The 24001-nt window shown below is 35.0% G+C and overlaps 1 protein-coding gene across 2 annotated transcripts; it reads right to left on the bottom strand.

Moving 5' to 3' along the window:
* Positions 1-1086: 1086 nt before the first annotated feature.
* On the bottom strand, positions 1087-21055 carry LOC145595304 (uncharacterized). Of its 2 annotated transcripts, none has more exons than XM_081651694.1 (17): positions 20823-21055; positions 20632-20705; positions 19617-19682; positions 19379-19450; positions 13065-13137; positions 12864-12901; positions 12659-12775; positions 9891-10010; positions 9741-9821; positions 9590-9658; positions 5393-5467; positions 5144-5287; positions 3829-3933; positions 2949-3017; positions 2814-2876; positions 2559-2704; positions 1087-1589 (listed from the first exon to the last, which is right to left on the bottom strand). In XM_081651694.1, exons 1-17 carry the CDS (start codon positions 20854-20856, stop codon positions 1295-1297), a joined length of 1641 nt encoding a protein of 546 aa, XP_081507820.1. In that variant the 5' UTR covers positions 20857-21055; the 3' UTR covers positions 1087-1294. The 2 variants fall into 2 exon arrangements, with proteins under 2 accessions (XP_081507820.1, XP_081507819.1); XM_081651693.1 differs by having other exon boundaries at positions 2559-2710; positions 20823-21054.
* Positions 21056-24001: the final 2946 nt, after the last annotated feature.

A 24001-nucleotide genomic window follows, 5' to 3' on the forward strand; every position in this document is an offset into this window, starting at 1 on the left:
AAATCCTCTAATCCCTCTTTCTCACCTCACCCCCTCTATGGCTCCATCCATGTCAACCACCATAACCACCTCCACATCACCACCTGACCTCCTCCCAAAATCCTAATTCTCATCCCCACCCCCTTCACCAGAGACCTGCCTCCACCCACACCACCACTTGACCTCCACCCAAACAATATTTTCTCCTCCCCCTTCCCTCCCTAGTCCCCCACCACAACCACCAGCTCGTCACGGCACTACCCTCTCACCTTACCCTGCCTCCCTGCCTGCTTCCCCTCTTTGTTGCGTACTCCACCAACCCTCATTATCATTTCAATTAATGGAACATTCAAGCAATGCAGATTGCCGCTTTTACTCATAATTCTAACACAAAAAACCCAGAAAAATTCAATTACAAACTTAAATTAAACAATAAAAACCTCAATTTTTTCAAATACCCACAAAAATTCACATCTACCCTATTTCACAATCAACAAAAATAGATCAAATGTTGGGGTAATAAATTAACCATGAACAACAATAATTATCAAATAAGAGGAAGATGTGGGTGGTCATTCAGGTCGGCTTGTTTTAGACCGGCGAGGTAGGGCGAGGACGGTGAAGAGAGAGAATTATGGTGTTTTGTGGGGGTAAGGTTGGGAGTTCGAGGTGAGATCTGGTGGGTGTAATGGTAGTATGGAGGTTTGGTGGTGGTGGTCATGGAGATCTGCCATTGAAGCAGTGGGGGAGGTGGCAGGTTTGAAGGAGAGATTTAAGAAATAAAAAGAATTAAAAAATAATAATAAAAAAAAAAAACCTGGTTGTTTCAGCGGTGGCGGGCAAAGGCAGGCCACTTCAGTCCGACAATGAAGGGGGTGGTCGGGTTGGGGATGGGAGCTGAGTTTTTTTTTTTTTAATTGTTCTGTTTTTTTAATTATTTAAAAATAGGACCAATTAGAAGGTGACAAGTGTCAAGTCACCTTCTAAAATAGGTTACTCATTTTATAAACCGATAAAAGGCTCATTTTGAGAAGATGGGGTATAAAGGTGGGATTATTTCTGAAATACGAAAATGTGAGATTATTTTGAGAAGATGTGCCAAAGGGGGATTATTCTTTTCAATTTTTCCTTAAATTAATAACACTATTGTGCAACTTAAACAACTTGACATCGTCTTCTAAAAGACCAGAAGTAAAACACTATTGAATGAAAAACCTACAACTATCACTATTGTACTACTTAAACTTGCTAATTACTTCTCACATGTCACCGGAAGACCAGGGAAAAGGTAGCCCTCTCAAAGGCTCTATCACCATCAGTAAAGGCTTCGACCGCCACGTGAAAGAGTTTCCGGTTGAATAGGTTCGCCTGTGTAGGGGTCGAATTTATAAGGTTCACCTGTGTAAGGATCAAATCTAACTTGAGGTCGTGTAGGTTGGTGAGATGCAGTGCTTAAAATGGGTGACTTTATTCCCAAACTTCCATAGCTTGATGAGGGACCTGGGAAGTACACTGGAGAAGTATTCCTTTCCTCAAATGTTCTTGTAATGCCAGCTCGAGGTGATGGCGAGTAATCAAAATAGGGCAAATTAGGAGAATATTTCTCATACCTGTGACAAGACGCAAATGATTAAAGCATACATTATAAAAAATAATAAATAAATAAATAAAAAGTTAAAAAAATAACTGCTTATCGATGCATGTACAGCAGATCAATGACAAGAAATGTATATAATTCAATAACAAAACACTGTACAACACAACATTCATTCATAATGGACAAGAATTGAGGGTAACAATAATGCACAAGGCAATTAGCTAATATTTGAGAAGAAAATTATTAGTTCTGGGCAGTGATAACGATACAGGAAAATGTTACCCAAAAAATTTAATCCAAAATTTTCTAGTCATGTTTCATAGATGCATGTCCCCACACTGAGTCCAATGTTAGGCCAGTCCTCCAATGGCTGAAGGGTGTGTGACACTTGGATGTTTGGATATTCATACCCATCCCAACATTCATACTCCCCCCCCCCCCCCCCCCCCCCCCTCCCCGCCGCAAACCCAAAAAAAAAAAAGCCTAAATTTGGCAAGTTCAGCTGGAAATCAATTTGGATATGCTTTCATGAACTCCATTGAATTTGAAGGGTGCAAAAGAGATTTCCAGACCTAAGGGCAGCAACAAACAGGAGATGAATCTTATAAGATATTCCTTCAAAAAAAATCTTATAAGAAATTGTCTACTGGTAGATCCTCATAACAGAACTCTCTTAGCACTGAAACTCACTTTTATACTCTTGTGTATTTCGTCATATATACAATCAAAATGCTGACATTGTCTTAAGTTTTCCATAACCACTAGTGTAAATTGCAAGTACCAGCCAACTTTTCCATCCATATGTAACAAATGGTGAAGGTTTGGCTACATAATTAATCAGATAAATCATCAAATAGTTTATTCTCTTGCATGATATAAGCTAGTTGTGCCCTTTTCCTCAGTAAATAAAGGCATCTAGTTACTCAATTAGTATGTGCATGCAAAAATGAGTATCGCATGAGAAGAAACAGATACAACTGACCGTGAGGTGGCCACGTGGGAAGAAAAGGAGTCCATAACTGGCACCTGGCTTCGACTTGGTAACCTGGCCAATTCTGATCTTGCACTTACATATTCATCTTCCCTTGGCGTATATTCAGGCAATTGACTTGTCCTTAGGCTTCTAGTCTGATACTGAACAAGAGAATGTCACAGGAGAGAGAGATTCTCAACGAAAAAATGTATAAGAAAATCTCCTACAAACTACAGGTTTAGATTTGCATCTAGACAAGTATACCTTGGTAATTAATCCCGCAAGAAATGCTCCTTTGTCAATTTCTTCTCCTCCTGATAACAGGAACTGCATACAGGAGAGTACAGTTAGTGTAGCACATGAAATGAGAAATGGAGACAAAGACAACTAAAAATCAACCTGATCAAGGACAGATATTGCAGCTGATTCTGGGATCTCCTTAAGACTTCTCAGGCATCGTATGTCAATCTACCAACAAAAAACACATAAAATAAAATATTGGAAGAAAATATAAACGATTAAATGGTGTCAATGTCCACTGAACTAAACTGAAAAAAGTGAAGAATTGCTGCATTAAATGATACGAGCGAAATAAAGGTTATATAAACAATGCGATCGGGATAAAGGCATGAAAAGTGAAGAGACCTCATTATGAGAAAAAGAAAAAAAATCACTTGTATGAGATTACTGCCGTGATATCTTGCCACTGCTCCTGGAAAGCATGTATGGCAAGAAGTGCCTATTCAATACGGACAGTATGTAGCAGTGTCCCGTGCTGTTTGATGTAGAAGAAACAGCATTGAATTTTGTAGATCTCACATTTATAATCAGCCAGATCAAATACTATCCCTATTCTAAACAATGCATAATAAAAGCTAAAAACTAAGTTACTATAAGGTTTGGAAGCCCAATGACATGATGTATGAGATTTTACATAATTTGCTAGCACAAAGCTAAATAATTTCCTCTATTATTTATTTAAATATTTTGTGATTAACTTGGTTTGGGAGAGTAAAAATTTAGGTCTGCAGAAAGTTGGTTTCTCCCATCTTTTGTATCGTGACTATTGTCACTTGATTCACTCTTTTAATGTTCTGTTCTTCATTAGCAATGTAAGCTATAATCCTGCTGTCAAGGTTGCATATCAGACTTTCAGTAAATTTACAATGTATTAGACTATAAGCCTATTTCTCAAATAAAGAAAGCAGATGGTCCACAAATAGCTGTATGTAAGAAAATAAAAATGCCACATGCTAAGAGGCCATCTGTGAATGCTTACATCATAACGGGTAGCAATATCCAGTCGTAGGATCCGAAGTAAACGATCTTGGACAGCAGCGGGTAGTGAAACTACTGCTGCTTCATATGGATCACCAACATGTTCCTGATAGTAAATTATCCACGTCAAGCTAAAGTCATAAAACAGAAAAATATAATTTGTGTTTACATTCCGTAAATTTTGGAAGTACAGAATGAAAATTATAATCAAATTCTGGTCAAGCAACTATTCAAATGCATTAACTACAAAAAGAAGTCAATTACCAAGATTCCAACCTCAGAAAACTATCACATAAGCATAGCAAGACCTTGTCAAAATCTAGTAGCAATTTGAAATCTTCCACAAAGATATACATTGTAAAAATAGGAACCTATAACTTTACCGAAAAACATATAATTTTCTCAAGATTCAATGGTTCAAGTGTGATGGCAACTTTATAGAAATAGGTTTATTTAAGGAATATTCACATCTTTATTAAGGTTGATGATTTGACTTTTGACAAGGGTCAAGGGTGTAAGATTTAAACTGTCATCATTTGTGGAATTTACCTAGATGAGTGTACACTATAATTAAGAAAGTTCAATTGATTTAGAGCTTACAAATTTCTTCATTGCATCAACTAAAGTTAAACATGGTGAGTAGCAGTTTATGCCTCCGCATTTCTCTAAATAAGGTAATTAATTTTACACAATAAAAGCTTTGAAATTACGGAGTATTACACGGGAAAACAATATAAAACTAGAAAGATCTGGAAAGTGTCTGATTTCAGTTTCTAAATTCTGAAAATAATGATATTCAGTATTTAAATTTAGAACCTCATTTTATAAAATCCCAATTCCTCCGTTTCTCAATTGATGCATCATTTTTTGTAAGTTTCACAAAATGTACATCACTTCTCTTTTTAGTAAGATTTTATGTGTGAGATTACTATCTTGTCCTCAACTTGTACTCCAAATAAACGTGTACTCCAAATAAGTGGGGACCAACTCTCCACTTTTATTTTACATACCATAATTAAAGCTTATCACATGGGAAAATATGTAAATATCTCCACTCCCTCTCCTTACTGGTTTGTGAGACATTTCCCTATGATGCATCAATTGAGAAACAGAGGAAGTATTTCTCAAACTTTCTTATTATATTATACCTGAATCCAATCACAGGATAGTCCTAGATTTTGCATGGATTCATGACTATATCCAATACCAATAGCAATACCAATACCGATAGTCCACAATTCCAAAGAAAATTTGTCTCATGTATGATATAATGAATATATAAATATGCTCATTACAGCATGATCAAATTAACAAACCTCACGGACTTTCGAAACATGGCCACCTGAAGTAAAACCAGAGTAAGCCTTCAAGACTTTGGATTGACTCACGTCAGTCACGGCCCTACTTGATCCTTCACGGGCTCTTTTCTTGTTTTTCTCAAAGGGTCTTGCAACTTCTACCTGTCAATACACAATGCATTTTCATATTCGATAGCAAACGATTTCATTGGACTTATGGATGACGATAACGAGTCATAAAATCTATATAGTTGCACAACTGAATACCTGGAGCTTAAACAAACCAGAATTCGGCCCTTGGACTGTCCTATCATGCAATCCCTTGATTGCACAATCAAGATCCTAGAAAAAAGAAAGCATTCTTTTTTAAGCTAGGAATAAGAAGTACCAGTATGCGAAACGGTAACTGCAAAAATTAAAACAGAATCCTCTACCTATCACAAAACATTGAAATGTTGTCATTACTCCATTTCAGCCCTTAAATAAACCAATTTCATGACGAAATGACCCATCTAATTTTAAACGAAAGAAAATAATCCAGTGTTCGGTCATGTCAGCAGACACGAGCATAACTGAACAACCATGAATAGAGATGAACATGACTGAACAACCAGTAATACTAATGAACATGACTGAACACCCATTAATACTAATGAACATGGCAGAAAAACTATAGGCCAGAAATATACAATGAGTATAAGACAAACCCTTATCAACTCCTCGACCTAGGATCAAAATCCATATTCTCCATCACCTTAACCAAAAATTCCAATAAGACTCATATTCTTTCTTAATACATTCACCAGACTGTCCAAACATAGAATAAACTTTTGAATCTTCTAGATCCGCCACTGGTATAAAGTATATTCAAATTAGGCATATAAATAGTGTAAAAGTCAAATTGTAGTGATTATTACAAAACAAAGGGAGCATTTCTCTCCCACTGACACTTGCGCTAATTTTCTTTACTTTTTTTTTTTTTCCATCTCTCCACTAACAATTAAATACACCTTTATAAAATTTCCATTTTGGTCCTCTATAATTTTTCTTAAACTTTGAAATTAATCATAAATGGAGTATTAGGTAAGAACCTTAGCAAATCAAAAAAGCGAGCGAGCTAATAGGCCCGCATCATTACATAAGTCTTATAAACACCTTTGTACTTAAAACAAAAAACAAAATGAAAGTGAATCTGGGTTGTTCGATAAGCCACAAACTAGAGCTAGGGGTGTCTATAATTTGGATTCCGAAATCCAATCCAATCCAAACCGAATTATCAATTCGGATTGGATCCGAATTTTAAATCGGATCGGATTGAGAATTTTTGAAATTTTGGATTGGATCGGATTGACCCTAACTGGATACAATCCAAACCGAAAACCGAATTGTAATATTAATTTTGTATAAATATGGATTTCTTTGTCTTTTGAAGATTAGCTCAAACACTTACTACTACATAAAATAACTTAGTGAGACTTTGTATTAATTAATTAACGACTTGATGTTGAATTATTTATTTTAATCATGATTTTGAAGACTTGTATTTATATTAAAGCTTTATTTTCATAATCGTTTTAGGCACTAAAAAATAATGTATCATAATTCGGATTATTGGATCGGATCCAAATAACCAAATTTTAATTCGGATTGGATCAGATTGGATTGGGAGAGAAATTAGGATCGGATCGGATTGGAAAATTGAAAACCGAATTACATTTCGGATTGGATTGGATTTGGACTAAATCCAAACCGAAATCCGAACGAACACCCCTAACTAGTGCTTTTTTCAATCTTGCACGGACACCTAGTGGGAAATTATTTTGCTCAACAACATAGGAGGTGCTGTTTTGTAGGAATTGCTGCTTGGGACAGAAAATTAGAGGAGGTGGGAATTTAAGTTACAATGTTTATTTTGTGTGAAGGAGAAGAAAATGAGCTAAGAGTTTGGAAAAGTATAAGAGCTTGGAATTGGGGATAAAATAAGGTTTTATTACCTCTGGGAAAGGGAGGGGGGGTGTGTTGAGGAGTATCAGAGATAGGGATAGGGATAAAACTAATATGACCAATTACCAATAATTAAACCAAATACAAATCAAAAAAGAGATTGTTGTATTCTCAACCCCTATCCGACCCTTAATTCCCAAACTCCCAATTCACACACCAATTTCCCTATAAGTGAGATTTTATTTCGACAGCAATTTGAGATAAAGATTATGTTACCAAGTCCTTGTCAAAAAAAGTGGAATGCTTCTAAAGTTTATTCCTACGTCCTTAATTTAAAAGCTCCATGTCCAATTCTTAGAACCATACCCAATACAACTTGTCTTATAACTCCCTTTAACCAATTCCGTTAGCTCACTTTCCTTTTTCATCAATCCTAATTTAGTTTGCGTATTTTTCAATTGGCAATAACTAATTTATTATTACTTCTCTTTCTCTGCCACTAAAAGATAGGGTCCCACACTCAAATTCAATTTAAACAAAAATATCCCACTAACTGCCACACCATCTACTTTTCATTAAAATAACATTTGATCAGCAAAAATTTAACATATTTCTTAAAACTATGTACCATGTCAAATGAGCACACCAAATTGGGTCTGAGAGAGACTTAATCTTTCATCCTAATATTTCTTTTGCTTCTGTTTATTATCCTCCCTCCCTCCCCTCTTCCTCTCCCTTTACCTCCTTCTCTCTTCCTCTCCCTTTACCTCCCTCTCTCCCTCTCTCTCCCCTCTCTCATTCATTAGACTATAAATTTTTCTTTGTCCTGATCTTTTTTACACTGAATATGCTTTTTTCATTTCTTTGTACTTCCAATTTCCTTGTTTATGCTTGCCTTGTCATCAACACAATAGCATGATATGCTTCATTGCTGCATTTACAAATTAGTGGCGATCTAACATTCATGTAGCCAATGTAGGCACTAGGATTCCATCCAATTTAGTTGCCAGCTAGCAACTAATGCCATTTTTTGGATGTCCCAACATAATTGCAACATAGCTTTTAAACATCTCTCTCTCTCTCTATGTTTTCTTTAATGCTAGGCCACATCCTCTCCCCATTCAACTTTCTCTCTTCTTTTCCCACTTCCACTAGACCACAAGCCAAAAGTGCGTGTGGCAACTATAAATCAGGATAGAAGGAACAGTTTGTTACAGCTGATTTGTGTTACCCCGACACTCCCCTCAAACCAGAGTATCGCATGTCGACTCGACACGATGTGCGACACACCTGGGTTAAGGCATCGACTCACATACCAGAGAAGTTACCCGGAGCAAGTTTCAAGATCCATTGATTTTGAGTTTTGTGAAGCTGTGGAACCCATTAATGAATAAGAAAGTTAAGGGTTAAAGAGAAAGGAGGGGATGAAAAAAAATTTAATGGAGGACAATTGTTTGGCTGTGAATTTTTTTTTTTTTTTTTAAACTCTTTTAACATGACTAAAGAGTAAAAAGTCTAAAATACTTGAGTACTTTTTATTAATTTACTAACTTTACCTTTTCATGACTTAGGTGAGAGTAATGACAGTTGTTTTCCATTTATTTTTGTGTAATTAAGGAAAAAATATACTATACTACGTATTTGTTAATTACTACTTGCTCTCTTACTATTATCCCTGTTTTTTTTTTTTTTTTTTTTTGGTACAAATGATAATATTATAGATTTTTTTTTTTTTCTTTTTTACCAAGTATCTGAAAAATTCCCGAAACTTTATACGTCAACCGTGTCTAAACAAATAGTCAAGACACTCTTTTGACCGTATCCTCGTATCGGCTATTTTTTGAATCGGAAGATCGGATCCTCCGATCCCTACTGGGATACGACACCCAAACTCGAGTATGTGCAACATAGCAGCTGATTATAGTCAGAAGGGATAACTTCCGAGGACTTGACAAACAAGTGTGCCTCACCAACAGAAGGTGTGTACCTTTGCTTATATCCTAGAGAAAGTTGTTTTCACAAAATGTTTAGATATGATCGAGCAAGCTATCCCGTTTCTCAAAATTATTTAGTTGGGTTCAATGGGTAACATAATCTTGTATTTTTTTTTATTGATTTCATATGACGAGTAAGCTAATGGAATTTGTGACAAGGTAGGGATATATGATGAGTAATCTAAGGGTCAGTCCCAATATTGCAATTTTTATATTTTTTGTGTATATTAAATTTACCTTTAATATGTAATTTTGTATGCCTCAAATGCATGTTATGAATGTGCTAGTTAAATTCATACAATCGACATACAAAATTAAGAGTTCATTTTGACAACAATTATGACATACTATAGCTCCTAGATAACATGGTTTCATCTTAGTCAGTGATTAAGCATATAATTTAACATACTCAAGCAATACAAAAATACATTAGTGCATGATTCCAACTTAACAAAGATACAGTGAGATTAGGGCTGCATATATCCATGAATAGTACATCATCATATTGTAGAAAAGGATATAATACCTGTCTTTTAGCATAATGGACAAACCCAACTTGCGACTGACCCTTCTTAGACAAAACTACTTTCTCTATCTGAAATTCCAAAAAGTAACTTCAATATTGTCATACATAATCATATTAAGTTGATTAAAATATTTCTAAAGTTAGCCCATACCTCCCCAAAAGGTCCAAACAGCTTCCTCAAAAACCCTTCAGTTACGTCTGCAGGAAGGTTTCTGATAAATGCAATCTTCACCTGATGTGGAGAATCAACATGTAAAATGGGCTATATCTTTAAAGAAAAGAAAACCAGCAAGAAAGCGACCTTGGCAAATTCATCTGGATCAATTTCAGGTTCCTCCTCAGCCCACTGCACAGTTGGATGACATTTTCCACCAAGAACAAAATCTGATTTTGAGCTCAATCTATATGCACGTCCAGCAGCCTGTAATTATGAATTTTAAGGAGCTTTGATCAAATTTATAGAACTTAGGATAGGTGATTGTGGAACTGATAAGCCCTCATAAGGAAATATCAGCAATTGTAATTACAGTTTTGAAAAAAGTTTTAAGGTGTTAAGCCGCTTCTGCGGCAACTGATTATCAGCTAGAGAGTATTTGTGTCAGCAAGCGATTTTTTTGATTGGAAACAATCAATGCTTTACTTTATCGTTTTATAGCATAAATTATCTTGCTACAGATATACATAGCTTAGATACCATTAAAGACAGAAATTAAGGAGGAAGATGGTTTTGATTAATATACTAGGATCACAGCAATACCAAAGGGTATTCAAGCTTGCAAGAACCTTGACTCTCTCTCTCAATTATCAACCTAAATGCTAAACAACAAACCCAGCAGTAAACCTCTCTCTCTCCCTCTCCCTCTCCCAAGATGGCAATGGAACAGAATTCGGTACATTGCGCTGACAGATCAGCAACTTCTCCAATTACCAAGACAAAAGGTCTAAAGGAATATCTTTGCACTGTAGATGAAGCAAGGATTTCACCCTGAATATTCAGCTAAAACTGAACATTCAGACAGCAAAATAGCTCAGCTAACTGAAACAGACTGGGAAATAATATCAATAACACAAGGAAGTTAACTAGGAAGGTAGAATGACCCTTCAAGATAGTGAGTCTATCAGAAACAATCTAGCTAATAATACATAGGCAAAATTACCAAATTGGTATATACCAAAATAAGGAGGTTTGCCACATCAGTATAGAAAAAAACTCTAGCAGGATACTACTACTTATATATTAGAATATAATTTAAATCTGTATGTCTTCTACATTTGACCATGTATGAGTATTTTCTGCTTGGGCCTTATTTAGGGACTGTTCCACTTCTATTTTTGGGGTAGTATATTGAATCCCTGAATCATTGCCTAGCCTAATTATGCAATCTGTTACTCCTCAAGATCAATAAACTTCCTTTTTGTGTGCCTACGGATGTAGCTTGACCATTATTATAATTATCGAATCACGTAGATATGTGATTATGTGTGTACTTTATTGCTGTTCTTCATTAATCTTTTTCACATCCATCATAACAAATTAAGTGAAGAAAACAATTGCGCCTAAACGTTGGGTAAAGTAGGCACATATATTATTATTATTATTATTTTCTTTTTTAATCCAACATTGTCTAACTATATATTGAACTTTTCAAAAGAACTGCCTAAAAATTACATATTCCATTTCTAAGTTAAATTATATCAATTACAGGAAATTTAATGCAGGGGCAGGACGGCAGGAGTGTAATCCAACTACATTTACATGTTATCAACACCACCAATATTAGTACAAACAAAGTGGACCCTCCAAATTTTTCTATACAAATCTTGTGATTCAGTATTGGTAAAACAAACTCATCTAGAACGAAGCATCAACTACTAGAAACTCCAAGGAATACATTACAATGTGATAAAGAAGATGAAAATTTTGAGCTAGTTGAAAATGCTCCCTAAGCTCAGCATCATCTAAAGATCGATGACAAAAGGATTGTTCTAGGATTTGCTGATTTGATAATTTTTATAACAAGAATGAAGTAATTAGGAACGCGAGAGAGAGAGAGTGGATATAAACTCTATTGAACAAAAAGCTTGGAAAGCAATTATCAACTTTTCAACAGAATAGGTTTCTCTCACAAGCTAAATCAAATACAAAATTTTTGCACACCTAGCCCTTCCCTCATGCAGTGTATAGAAAATTAGAAAAGAAACCTTGGGCATTGGGTGAATAGGGAAGGCAATTTTTAGAGATGCACCAGAAGTGCATGAGGAACACTTTAGACAAAAAAATTTAGTGTTTATATAGTGCACCTCTCACTTCAAGGAGGCAAACTGAGTGCGCCTAGGCACAGGAACCTCTATTGCTTTGGAAGTTTGGAGCAACTTGAGCTTTTTAATACATTGCCCTCAAGTCTAGCATAGGTGAAGTATACTATGAATACAGGGGGAACTTTTCAGGATTAGCTAATTAGATTATAACGAGTGACAATAATATGTTTACAATAGTTGAAAATCAATTGACAGCCCCTTTTTCTTGATTTGACCTATTTACTCAGGTTGAAAAAAGGGTGTAATCTACTCGTATATAGGTGTTGTAACTTAACAACACGCATTTCTTATCTCATTCATCGCATGTATCAATTTATCTAGAAAAGGAAGTGAAATTAACTTTCCAAACCAAATGATATCTTCTATTAGGTTAGACTTCCATAGGACAATGGGCAAAACCTGGGTATTAGCTAATTTCCAGTTGCTGACAAATGGATAGTGAATTTTGGTGTTATTTCTGATTATCAATGCCTAATTGGACATATTTTGGAATTCATACTGTGTTGTTCTTGGTTCCAACTAAGTTATTGTTTGGTGATTGGTGTCAATTATTAGCAAATAATATTTTTTTAGTCATTTTATAATATCCCTATTCACTGATAAACACCCCAATACATGCTGAAGCAAGTGTCAATCTCACGAACCTGAGCCTCTAGCCTGTATGAATTCAGATGCAATAATAAGTCACCCGTCATCTCCACAGGACAAACTTGCAAATATAAACATAATATAAAAAGGCAAATGACTCACGGCATGGGATGAGAACTGCACAAAACCAAATCCACGGTTTTGCTGCTTATGAGTAGATGGGGTGACTCCATCACCAGACATCATAACAAGGTTTACAGAATCCACATCCTGAAATACCTATAGGAAAAGAAACTCATCTTACAGCTGAAGAAAACACTATACAAACTTACAATTCTTACAAACAGTCAACAATTCCAAGGCATACCTGCCTAACCACTCTGTCAAATTCATCTGGACTCCACTCTGAAAGAAACAAAGGTCAAACATAAATTCTAAAGACAACAAGAGAGATCTTGAAGCAAAAGCCATTTCATAAATATTAACAATGACAATAAACAAGGAAAGACAGAAAGCTTTTGGTTATTGGTCAATGACTGAAATATAAAAGGATAAAACTGAAACTGACCTTTGGGAAGATTCCCCAGAAACAGAGAATATTGCTGTGTTGATGGAAGAACACCAATTTTCCTGCCATCCAGCTGACATAGAAGAAGAAGGTGGACACCATCACACAACAAACCAAGTAGCTTAAATAAAATACAATAAATAAATAAATATCTTCCTACCACAAAATTCTCATATAAAGTATAATACAAAACACAAATCACCTTATTAAATCTCTACTTTGGAAAATTTTCCGAAAAGCTTCTACACATTGAGGCACTCAAGAATACTCCAAGTTTAGATTTTTTTTTTCTTTTTCAATACGGTAAGGTTAACTAGCCCAGCCAAAGGCTCTTATCACAAAAATCCTAGCTGGCAATGCCTGGGAGGTAAGGAAAGGGGAATGTTCATGGTGAGGCTCAAACCTCACACCCTGAGGACGCGAGGTGAACCCTAGGCCACTGCACCAGGTCTTCCTCTATAATCCCAATATAGATGATATCACTATAAATGGTCATAAGCGAGACAACTATACTAACTATGGTCCGAAAATGCCGTTCCGGGCACGGTTTCGGCCGCTATCGCGATAACGGTGATGTGTCGCGGTAATGGAATAGATAATTTTATATGTTTATTAGCATTATTACTCAAAAAATTTGGATTTAAAATTTTTTAACATTTTCTTATAATAAAAATTGATAATTTTTATTTTATTTATTCCAGTATTATTTTAATTATTTTTAATTGCTAGTTAGACCCATAATAAATTCCCTTTAAATTTAATTATTTACTAATTATGTTGGGTAACACATAAAGAGCTATGTTACCAGGACTCGAGTACGGGTGTCGGACACGAACACGGGTCAAGGTGTCCAATTCGGCAAAGTCCAAAATTTTGGGACTCGGGGACTCACTCCGAAATTTGGACACGGGTGCGGGGACGCGTGTGTGTGTGTGTGTGTATATATATATATATATATATATATATACAAATACGTAGTAGTTTGAATTGTGTTTGAAAAAAAACAGTAAAGAAAAAGGATGTCTGTGTGGGCCAGGATAGAAAAGAAGAAAAAAGAAGTTACAACAAAGTCAACACCTTTAATGAGATTAAAAAAGAAAATACAGGCTGTTAAGCATAAAGAGTAAGGGTCACGTGAATTAAAAGAAAAATGTAAGCAAGAGAGAGAAACAAAACAAAAAAAAGTACTGTAAAACATTTTCTTTTCTTTTTCTTGTCTCTCTCTTCGTATCTTCTTCTTCACCTAAAAAACTCCCTGCACTTCAATGGAGTCTCTTTTCTCCATCACCCTCGATGCAAAATCAGAATGGCGTTTGGCTCGCCAGAGGCCCACGAGTAAATGGCCTATAGTTTTATTACTTTTTACTTCTTCATTTTTGTTTAATTTGGGGATTAGGGTTTCTGCCAAATCCGAGGAGAAGTTGACGAATTGGACACGAATTTCGTGACCGAATCCCATACGCGTCATGTCGACGCGCATTCGGCGGCCAAAATGCCGAGTCCGATTAACAAAGATAAAGAGTAAAGACAACCGGTTAAGTTAATAGTCAAAAGGTCAAAAGCAAAAACTAATGGTATATAAAATGACACCTATCCTATACCTACTTCCCCTACCCCCACCTTCCCGACTGGTCACACCCAACACAAATATCATCGATCACCAGCACCCCCATCTCTTTCCTCTTCCTGCCTCTCTATCTCCTCCTTTTTTCCTTCTCTCTCTATTTTTCAATGGAGTCGAAGAAAAATTCGCGAATTCATGCAATTTCTCGGGTGATTCATAATTCGATTGTCGAACCGGCCGATTCGGTCCGAAAATGCGGTGTATTTTAGTAACCCACATCAAACCGCTAAATATCGATTCTGTGAAATTATAATCCGCAACAATTCGCTCTATACGTGATGGTGCGGCCGCTATTTTGTTTTAGTATATGATATTTCATCGAGTAAAACATATGTAATAATTATAACCAGAAATAGACAGGCTGGAAGGCCAATGCCTGGAATCAGAAACTTTGAGGTTAGTAAAGAGGTATTTTTCAAACTTTATAATTTTAAAGGAGTCTCAATGTGGCTATACTTATGTCTGGGACCATTTCTGCAAGACATCTTAGTAGAAAAAAAATTTAAGGCAGTTTTTTCTCTTCAAAAACAATGCAATAAGGATAACACCTCCCAGTTAGGACACCATACAAACCCAAAAGCCTTATGTATTCCACACAAAACAGCTGAGTTAGTTATATGCAAAAGTTATATGTATTTTTTTTTAATAAATCTAGAAAGCAAGTCCATACTCCACTGCTGAAGTTATTTAAAAAAATAATTAAAAACACCAATAAAGCACTACCATTTCCCAAGTCCTCGCTCTCAAAACAGGTACAACCAGATTCAAAATCATGTCAGAGGACAAAGCCATGCCTGTCTGAGACAAAGCATTTATAATAAATTGTCATCACTCCTCTACTATAAGCTATAGGAAAAATTAGGTCAACTCTTCTGCATTTTTAATGTCCTGTAAAACCATGCTACCATTGAAAATCCCAATCCAACTATCATTACAAAGAAAAATCCAAGGTAAATCTGAACACCACTGGATATCCTTCATATTTGCACGCCAAATAGACATCAATTTCAAACCATGAGTGCACTACACAATTTTTCACATAACTATTGCCATACTTGAACCTATCCACAGAATCAATCAAGTAGTAACATTTTAAGATACCAATCTCCTTTTGACATAGCATACTCAGCAATCGTAACATTTAGACTTAACATTCAACCTGACCCCTGTCCCATACTTCCCCGCCTAGGAATAATCTGCAAACAAGTAACCTCCCATACAGAGAATGAAATATCAACCATTCCAATCTTAGTCTTAGCTACTTCCTTTTGGAGCATACCATTAGTCACACAAAATTTCAAAGAAGAAGCAAACTAAGAACCGTCCAGTACAATTACTGTACACCTTGTGCAAAGAGAGATTTTTGCAGTACTCAAGCCAAGATCCAATCAAAAGCTCGCACCTAAGGATGAATCTTAGCCTTTCATATATAATTTGGCTACCATATGGAGGGAAATTATGGAGACAAAGTAAAAATATAAAATAGAATAAAATGAAAAGCTAATAAAAAAAATAAGTAAAAAAAAGAAAATTTTGTCAGAAAAAAACCATTTATAACAACTTTTTTGTTAAAAAAAACCTTATAAAAATTTCTAGAAGACAACCTGAGATCTCTAATCACTCAATTAACCTCTAATTTCCTCTTAATTCTTCAAATCATCCATAATTAAGTTAATTTATAAATTTAAGAAAAAAAAAAAAACAAATCCTCACCACCACCAGGCACTAGCCAACCTGAGCCACCCTCTCCTTCTTCCCCTCCCATGGAAGCAACCCCCTCTCATCCCCAAACTCTGCGTAGAGCCCCCACCCCCGCCGACCAACCTCCACCGCCGAACCGACCCCCTCCCTTTCCCCTTTACCCTTGCCATGACTACCCTCCTAAACCCCAACCAAAAAAACTCCACCCAATATAGTGGCTACCATCACCGCTGCAATCAACAACGACCCATTTCAGGAATGGGAATTCGTCATCAAGATTCCGGCATTCATTAGAATTGCTTAAAGCTCTTCCGAAATTGAGATTCAAAGGGTCCAAAGTTTGAGCTATTTGAATTAATAACTTGCCAGCGAAATTTGCAATTTGTTTGTGTGATTTCTTTTGGAAGGTGAAACTTCCCAGCGAACTGGGGTAGGGGCAGCATCAGCCGGCGCGGGGTAGGGGAAGGGGGAGGTAGACGGCAGGTGGTAGGGGCAACCCGATTCTGGCCGCGGCTGCTGCAGGGGAGGGGGGAGGGGGTGGCTGAGGTGGGGGTAGGGTGTTTTATGTTTTTTCTAATTAATATAATTAACTAATTGAGAGTTAAAGGCTAATTAGGGAAAATTATAGGATAATTAGGGTAATTAGAGTTTTTGGTTGTCTTCAACAAAAATATTTTGCAATCTGGTTTCTCCGTGCCAAAAAATTTATATAAGGTTTTTTCCAACAAAAAGGTTGTTCTAAATGGTTTTTTCTGACAAAATTTCCTAAAAAAAAAATAAAATAAAATAAAATAAAATAAAATAAAATAAAAAAAATATTGACTAATACATCCATCATTCTATATTCAAATATTGCACCTCATATACCAAAATAGACCTCTCATTATATTATTGGCTAAATCCACAATAACATGAGAATCTTACACTTGGTTTGGATTGAAGGAAATAGAGGGAAAGAAAGGGAAGGAAAATAGAGGTATGGAGTATCTTTTATTTGGATAACAAATGAGAAAAGAAGGTAATTAGGGGGGGAAGGGAGGTTAAATTGTAAGAAATTAATCTCTCCAACAATGAAGAGATTTAAAAGGCAAACTCATCTTTCTACCCTCCCCTCCCCTCCCCTCCCTTCCCACCCCTTCCTCTCCCTCCCCATCTTTTCTTTCCCCTTTCTCTATCCAAACACATTGTTAAGAAAGGGGGTAAATAAAAGTGACAGAAAGGGACACCATTTAAGCAGGATTGCTGTAGCATAATCCTACCATCAAGGGAAGAATTGGACACCCTACCACCAATATATCTTCCTCGAATTATCCCAATAAAAAATTCCCAAAGAAATTTCACAACAAATCACTCTTAAAGACACACTTTATATATATAGTCAACTCAGAATTTGACTCACTAACCCCCCAAAGAATATCATGATTGAATTAGCTTCTGCTATGCCACATTTGAAGAAATAGATCCTCAAATCTTAAATCAGCTCTAAAATCTGCAGCATGTGAGAATCTTCTTTAGCCACAGGTATGAGTATTGGACAATCAATACACCCAACACAAAGCCCAAACTAATGATGACGGACCTCAAAGTCTCAAACCCTGGCAGTCACGTGTAAAGTATGCAGACAGCACTAGATAAGGTGAGGATAAAAGCTAGCAATGTTGTTTCACTAGCCAAAAAAATGGACGAGAGAGAAAATCGTAAAGTACATCATCGGATAAGACCCGAAACCGAAGCCCTGGCAAACTCAACCGGGTCACCAATATCCAAAAAATAAAACCCCAACTTGCTTATTATGGTGGATTTTATCTTCAATTGACAGATCCATGAACTTTCCCCTCAAACCCCAGATTTAAAACCTTCAATTTTATCAGGTATATGGAAGTCTTAGGAATCCATTCTCGCCTATCCCTTTTCTCTGTATTCAAATTACTGTAGGCAGCTCTACACAACTACAAACTGCCGTACCCAACTAGTATTCCATACCAGGATTTCTCTCCCTATTCACCTCTCTCCCCATCTTAACCCCTTTAATACCTCTCTATTCTCCAAAATCTTATCATGTTACCAAGAACATCAACCACGAGTAAAAGAAAAGATGACATCCTCTCCACTATCTACTAACTTGTTAAACACATGATACATCTTCCTCGGCTTTGTAAGTAAACATTAGTTAGATTAAACAATCAAATATAATGTTTCTGGCACTAATCATCAGAGAAGGTTGTTAATGCAGCTGCTTCGTCCTATCATGAAGAATAAAGTCCCAGTGTTTTAGATCTTAATTCAGTAGATTACACCTTCAATTTTCAGATTTATGTCAGAGTTGCCAGCGTGTCTAATTTCATACTACCGAATCCTACCCAAATTTCATATCAATTTCCTGTTCGGATTATGATGGTGGACACTGGTAAGAAAGGGTAAAATGATAAGTCCAAGCATCACATACTCCAACCAATCAACCACCCCCCCCCCCCCAACACTCAACACACTTCCTTGACCTTGTTGCAACCAGGTTTCTCTGGTGCAACAAACCCCAAGCTTCTCTAGGCCACCAAGGCACGCATCGCATTCTACATCTAAGCACCAAAGAGAGGGATAAAGATTCGATACACACTATATGTTGTGAATCGTATAATATTGCAGTACAAGATATTAAAAGCACAGCTGCTGTAGGAACAAGATCTAACAATACAGCCACCTGAACAAAGGTTAGAAAGAGAGCAGTAGCAAAATGCTGCCACTCTGAGAACTATCTTCAGTTTTTATTCTGCCATGTTGCGGCAAACCAACAAGAAAACAGAATAATCACGTCAACAAGACTATCATACTTTCATGTTTCCCTCAACAAACGCAATGAGAATGAGCATTCTATAGCCATAAAGTAAGGATGCAACTTTGGAGAAGCACAATCACCAAGTGCTTATCTCATAAGCCATAAAACACCAGGAAAGATCATAACAAAAAGTTATGTAATGCAACTAGTCCTTACCATAATTCCAGATTTATCACTCACAGCTTTGGCAGCAGCTTCTTTAGTTGAGAAACGAACAAAGCAATACCCCTGGAATAGGAGTGAGATCTCAAAGGTCAAAAGATAATATGCTTGATTTTTTTTCTTTTTTTTTTTTTTTTTTTTTTTTGAGAAAAAGTATGCTTACTAAAATTGCAATAGCATTAAAGAAGTAAAACAGAAAAAATAAATAAATGAAAAGAACAGAAACATGAACCTTAGCAATGCCTTTCTGGTCCTTTATCATCCGTACCTCCATAACTTTTCCACATGTGGAGAATAACTAAAAGGCATTTAATTTAATAAAGATTAGAATAAGATCAACATAGTTGTGCACTTACGAGCACCATATATGACACAAAAAAATTATATCTCAATCATCGACAAACAGCAACCACTGGTGAAAATGTCAATCTTTAATGCGACACATAAGACCAACAGCCATCCACAGTACCCATGAAAGTCATTCCACAGTTATCGCAATTGCGGCCATATCCAACTTTCAAATCCCTGCCTAAAACACCCCTAAGTTGAGCTATAACATAACAGATGAAACAACTCTCTTTAATCTACTAAGAACTCGACATGGAAAATTCAGAATTCTAACCACTACGGCAGGCTTCCTACAGTTAAAACTTAAAATATGCCAGATGGAAATAGACCACCCAACATCAGAAATATTCTGAAACGCCAGACCACTAACCCTCCAAAATGATATGCATAACCCAGAGAGGCAGAGATAGATCCATCAGTATCAAGGTGGGTGTTCACTTGACTACTTGAGTAATTACAGAGCTAAATTACTCAATCTATATAATGTTAATTGCTAATAACCTAGTGGTTAATGCATGTAATCGAAAGTTTGAGGTTACAAGATCTCTGAACAATCAAACAACCCATATTCACTCGCATTTTAGATAGAAAGTGCGCCCATATTGAAAATTACTAGATCCACCACTAATTGTCATAACCACAAGGCAGGCCTACCAAGAGCAGAAAACATCCTCATATATCATAAACTCGACAAGCTGCCTCGAAAACTTACAAACCCAATTCCACAAAAATGGCATGATGCATCAACAAGATAACAATATTAATCAATACCATATGCTAATCAACCTTTTTCAAAGAATATGTCAATAGCATGCACACAAATTTGACCCATAAAAACAATAACTTGTAAAATAAAATCAGTAATTTGCAAACTAATTAAAATAGTTACAAGAAATAACCTCACGAATTAAGGGTTCAGTAACTGATTGAGCAAGTCCACCAACAAACACTTCCGTTCCTTTGACACCATGTTCTTCGAAAATACAAACAAAAACCAAAACACATTAGTAAAAATCAAAATTTTAGAAGATTAATTGAACAAAAATTTCTGAATTTCAATAAAAATAAAGCAAAATTATTGAAAACTAACGGTGATCTGCTGAACTATTATCAAAATAACTCATTTGTTGAAACAATATTGACAAGAATAACAATTTAATTTAGCGAAATTAGGGTTGCTTGAAACTTTAATTTGTAAAAGTAGAAGGTGAGAACAGAATATTTTGAGGAACTATATTTTTTTAGGAAGAAAATTAGAAGGAGAAACTTCAACTTGTTGTGCTTCGTTCTTATGTGAGGGTGTTTGTGGGGCAAAGATGGACGGATTAGGGGCAGATATTCACCGGGAAAAACACAACACCAAAACCCGCTTCACTCCACTTTATTTTTACTGAATTAAAATTATTGGTCGTGATCGGTGAATAGCTTAAAGCTGATTATGTTACCTGATTTTGACTATCTGATTGTATTAACTGATTTGACTAACTTATTATATTAGTTGATTGTATAAAAGTGTTTGGTAAATAGTTGATAGCTTAAAGTTCGTTGAGTAGATGAAATGACCAATAAGCTAATTGTGGGTAGATAGCTTTGATAAGATTTAAAATTAAATGGGGGCATAAGTGTCATTTCACCATAAATTAATGAATAAACTAATTGAAAAGCATCTAAAAGGAGCTTTTTTAAAAGGAATAAGCTCTTCTAATAAGCTTCCCACCAAACACCTTGAATTAGCTTATTTAATAGTTAATAAGCTAATATTGGTCAAATAAGCTAATATTGGTCAAATTAGCTAATTTTGCTCAAATAAGTTGTTTACCAAACACAACCATGACCATGTTTGAGGGAAAGCTGAAAGCTGAAGTTGATTAAGTTAGCTGATCTTGACTAGCTGATTTTATTAGCTGAGTTGACCAACTTATTGTATCAGCTGATTGTATAAAAGTGTTTGGTAAGTAGCTGATTACTTAAAAATGTTTGAGTATGCAAAATGACCAATAAGGACGTTAGCATATTTAACTAGGGGTACTTATTTCAAAAATGATATATGTATTTATTGTTAAACAAATTTACATGGTAGGTATAATTAAGCATATAATTTTATCAATGATATTGTGAGATAATTTTTTTACATAATTCTGTTTAGAAGTTTTTTTTTTTTTTTTTTAATGGTAAGAAAAAAGAAAACATTAGGAAACCCTTCTCACGAGGGGAATTCCTAATGCGAATTCTGTTTATGAAGTTGTGAGATCATTTTAATATGAACAATTGGAAGTATAATTTTATACTAAGTATAAAGTTACAATACTTAGGAAAGATAAATGCACAACATCAATAAAATCGAAAAGAATTATTACAAGCTAAACCTTGTAATGTTACAATGCAAACAATCTTTTGATATTGGAAAATTTTATGTCTATAAATTAAAAAACTCCATGCCTAAGAAATATGTCGTCGTCTAGATTGCCTATTTGCCATCAAACTAGTAGTAATTTAATTTAAATTTTTGTTAGATGAAATAATTTTTTGGGAGGAGATAAGGATTGCTAAAATTTGGATTAAAATAGATAATATTTTTAACAAAAAAAAATGACCAATATAATAAAATATACTTAAAAAAACATTAATCAAAATAAAGAAATTAAGAAAAAAAAAAGTTAAAGGAAAAGAAATTGATAAAATTAACCTTGAGAAGTTGAGAACCAAATCTTCTATGGAGTATGTGGATGGCTGAGGTAAGAAGCAAGAATTTGCTTTGCTTGGTTGGGGTTTACAAGGGGGTAAAATTGTAATTTAAATTCACCTAAACAAATAAGCTCTTTGAATATGTTGTTTTGTCCAATGTTTTGTTAAAAAGCTTATTGAGGTTAATAAGCTCTTTCAATAAGCTTACTACCAAACACTTGTATTAGCTTATTTGACTAGTCAATCAGCTAAAGTTAGTCAAATGAGCTAATATACCCCCAATAAGTTGTTCACCAAACAGGGCCCATAATTCTTTTTTATTAGAGAAATGAGTTAGTAGGCTTATTATTGCAAATCAAGTTCCACCAAAGTTTCCTTAAAAAAAAACAGTTCCACCAAAGTTAAAAAAAACATAAGCTAGAGAAGTAATGTCACCAATCTCACCATAAAGAAGCCAAAGAGGAGATACTACTTTTACTGAACAGAAATTATTTTTACTGAATTAAAAATATTTTTGCTAAACTAAAATATTTTTGCTAAATTGAAATTATTTTTACCGAATTATTTTTGCTGAACTTAAATTATATTTATTAAGGGAGCTCAGGTTAATAAAGATTATCATTCAGTTTCTCTCCTCTCACAACTTTATGCATTGATGTTTTTGCCACTTTACTATTTTACTTCTATCATTTAAAAATAAAAGAAAATGATTAAGTTGTGAGAGGAGATATATTCACATATTTATCTCAAAGATAAACTTCAAGCTAAGTCTTGAATTTACCATTTTTATTGAACCGAAATTAATTTTACTGAACTAAAATTACTTTTGCTTAACAGAAATTATTTATACAGATTCGCTTCTTTAGAGTTACTGATTTTTACTGAATTGAAATTATTAATACTGAATGTTATTTCTATTAATGACCTCTTGAATAGATAAGGATTCTCGGACTATGGCTTGCATCCCAGCGTGATACTTATTTACATTTATTTATATTAATAGTTCAATTATAAATTACACTAGCTTATTAGAATATTGTATATGATTTTTACATTGGTGTAAAATTGTAACGGATAACACACCCTTTATAAAAAGAAGACATTATTCATACATTTTTTGTTATCCCCTTCTCAATTTTCACCCCATTTTTTTTTTCTTACTCCTCCATTTTTCCTGCCCACCATGTTCCTTACCGACACCCTCTACACTTCTTTACCTTTGAAAAAGATTTATGAGAAATTAAAAAAATACTTAGTTTTAATTACGGACCTAGTGGTTTATAATGGCAATGATGATTTTCATCATTATACAAGTAAAGCTTGAATTTTTCCGAAAGAGGAAATTAATGCATGTGATCTTCATAATACTTCAATTTTATTTATTATTTTCATCTTCTTGGTAGATTATAAGTACATTTTGTTAAAAAAAAATGTTCCTTTTGTTTTATTATTACTGTATGCTATTAATATTATTATTATTGTTATTATTATTGTCGTTGTTATTGTCGGTGATGTAGCAATAGTAGTAGTTATTGTTCTTATTATCGTTGTTGTTGTTGTTGTTGTTGTTGTTGTATTTGCTTA

Source organism: Chenopodium album, chromosome 19 (genome assembly GCF_948465745.1).
Source record: "Chenopodium album chromosome 19, dcCheAlbu1.1, whole genome shotgun sequence".
Classification (NCBI taxonomy): Eukaryota; Viridiplantae; Streptophyta; class Magnoliopsida; order Caryophyllales; family Amaranthaceae; genus Chenopodium; species Chenopodium album.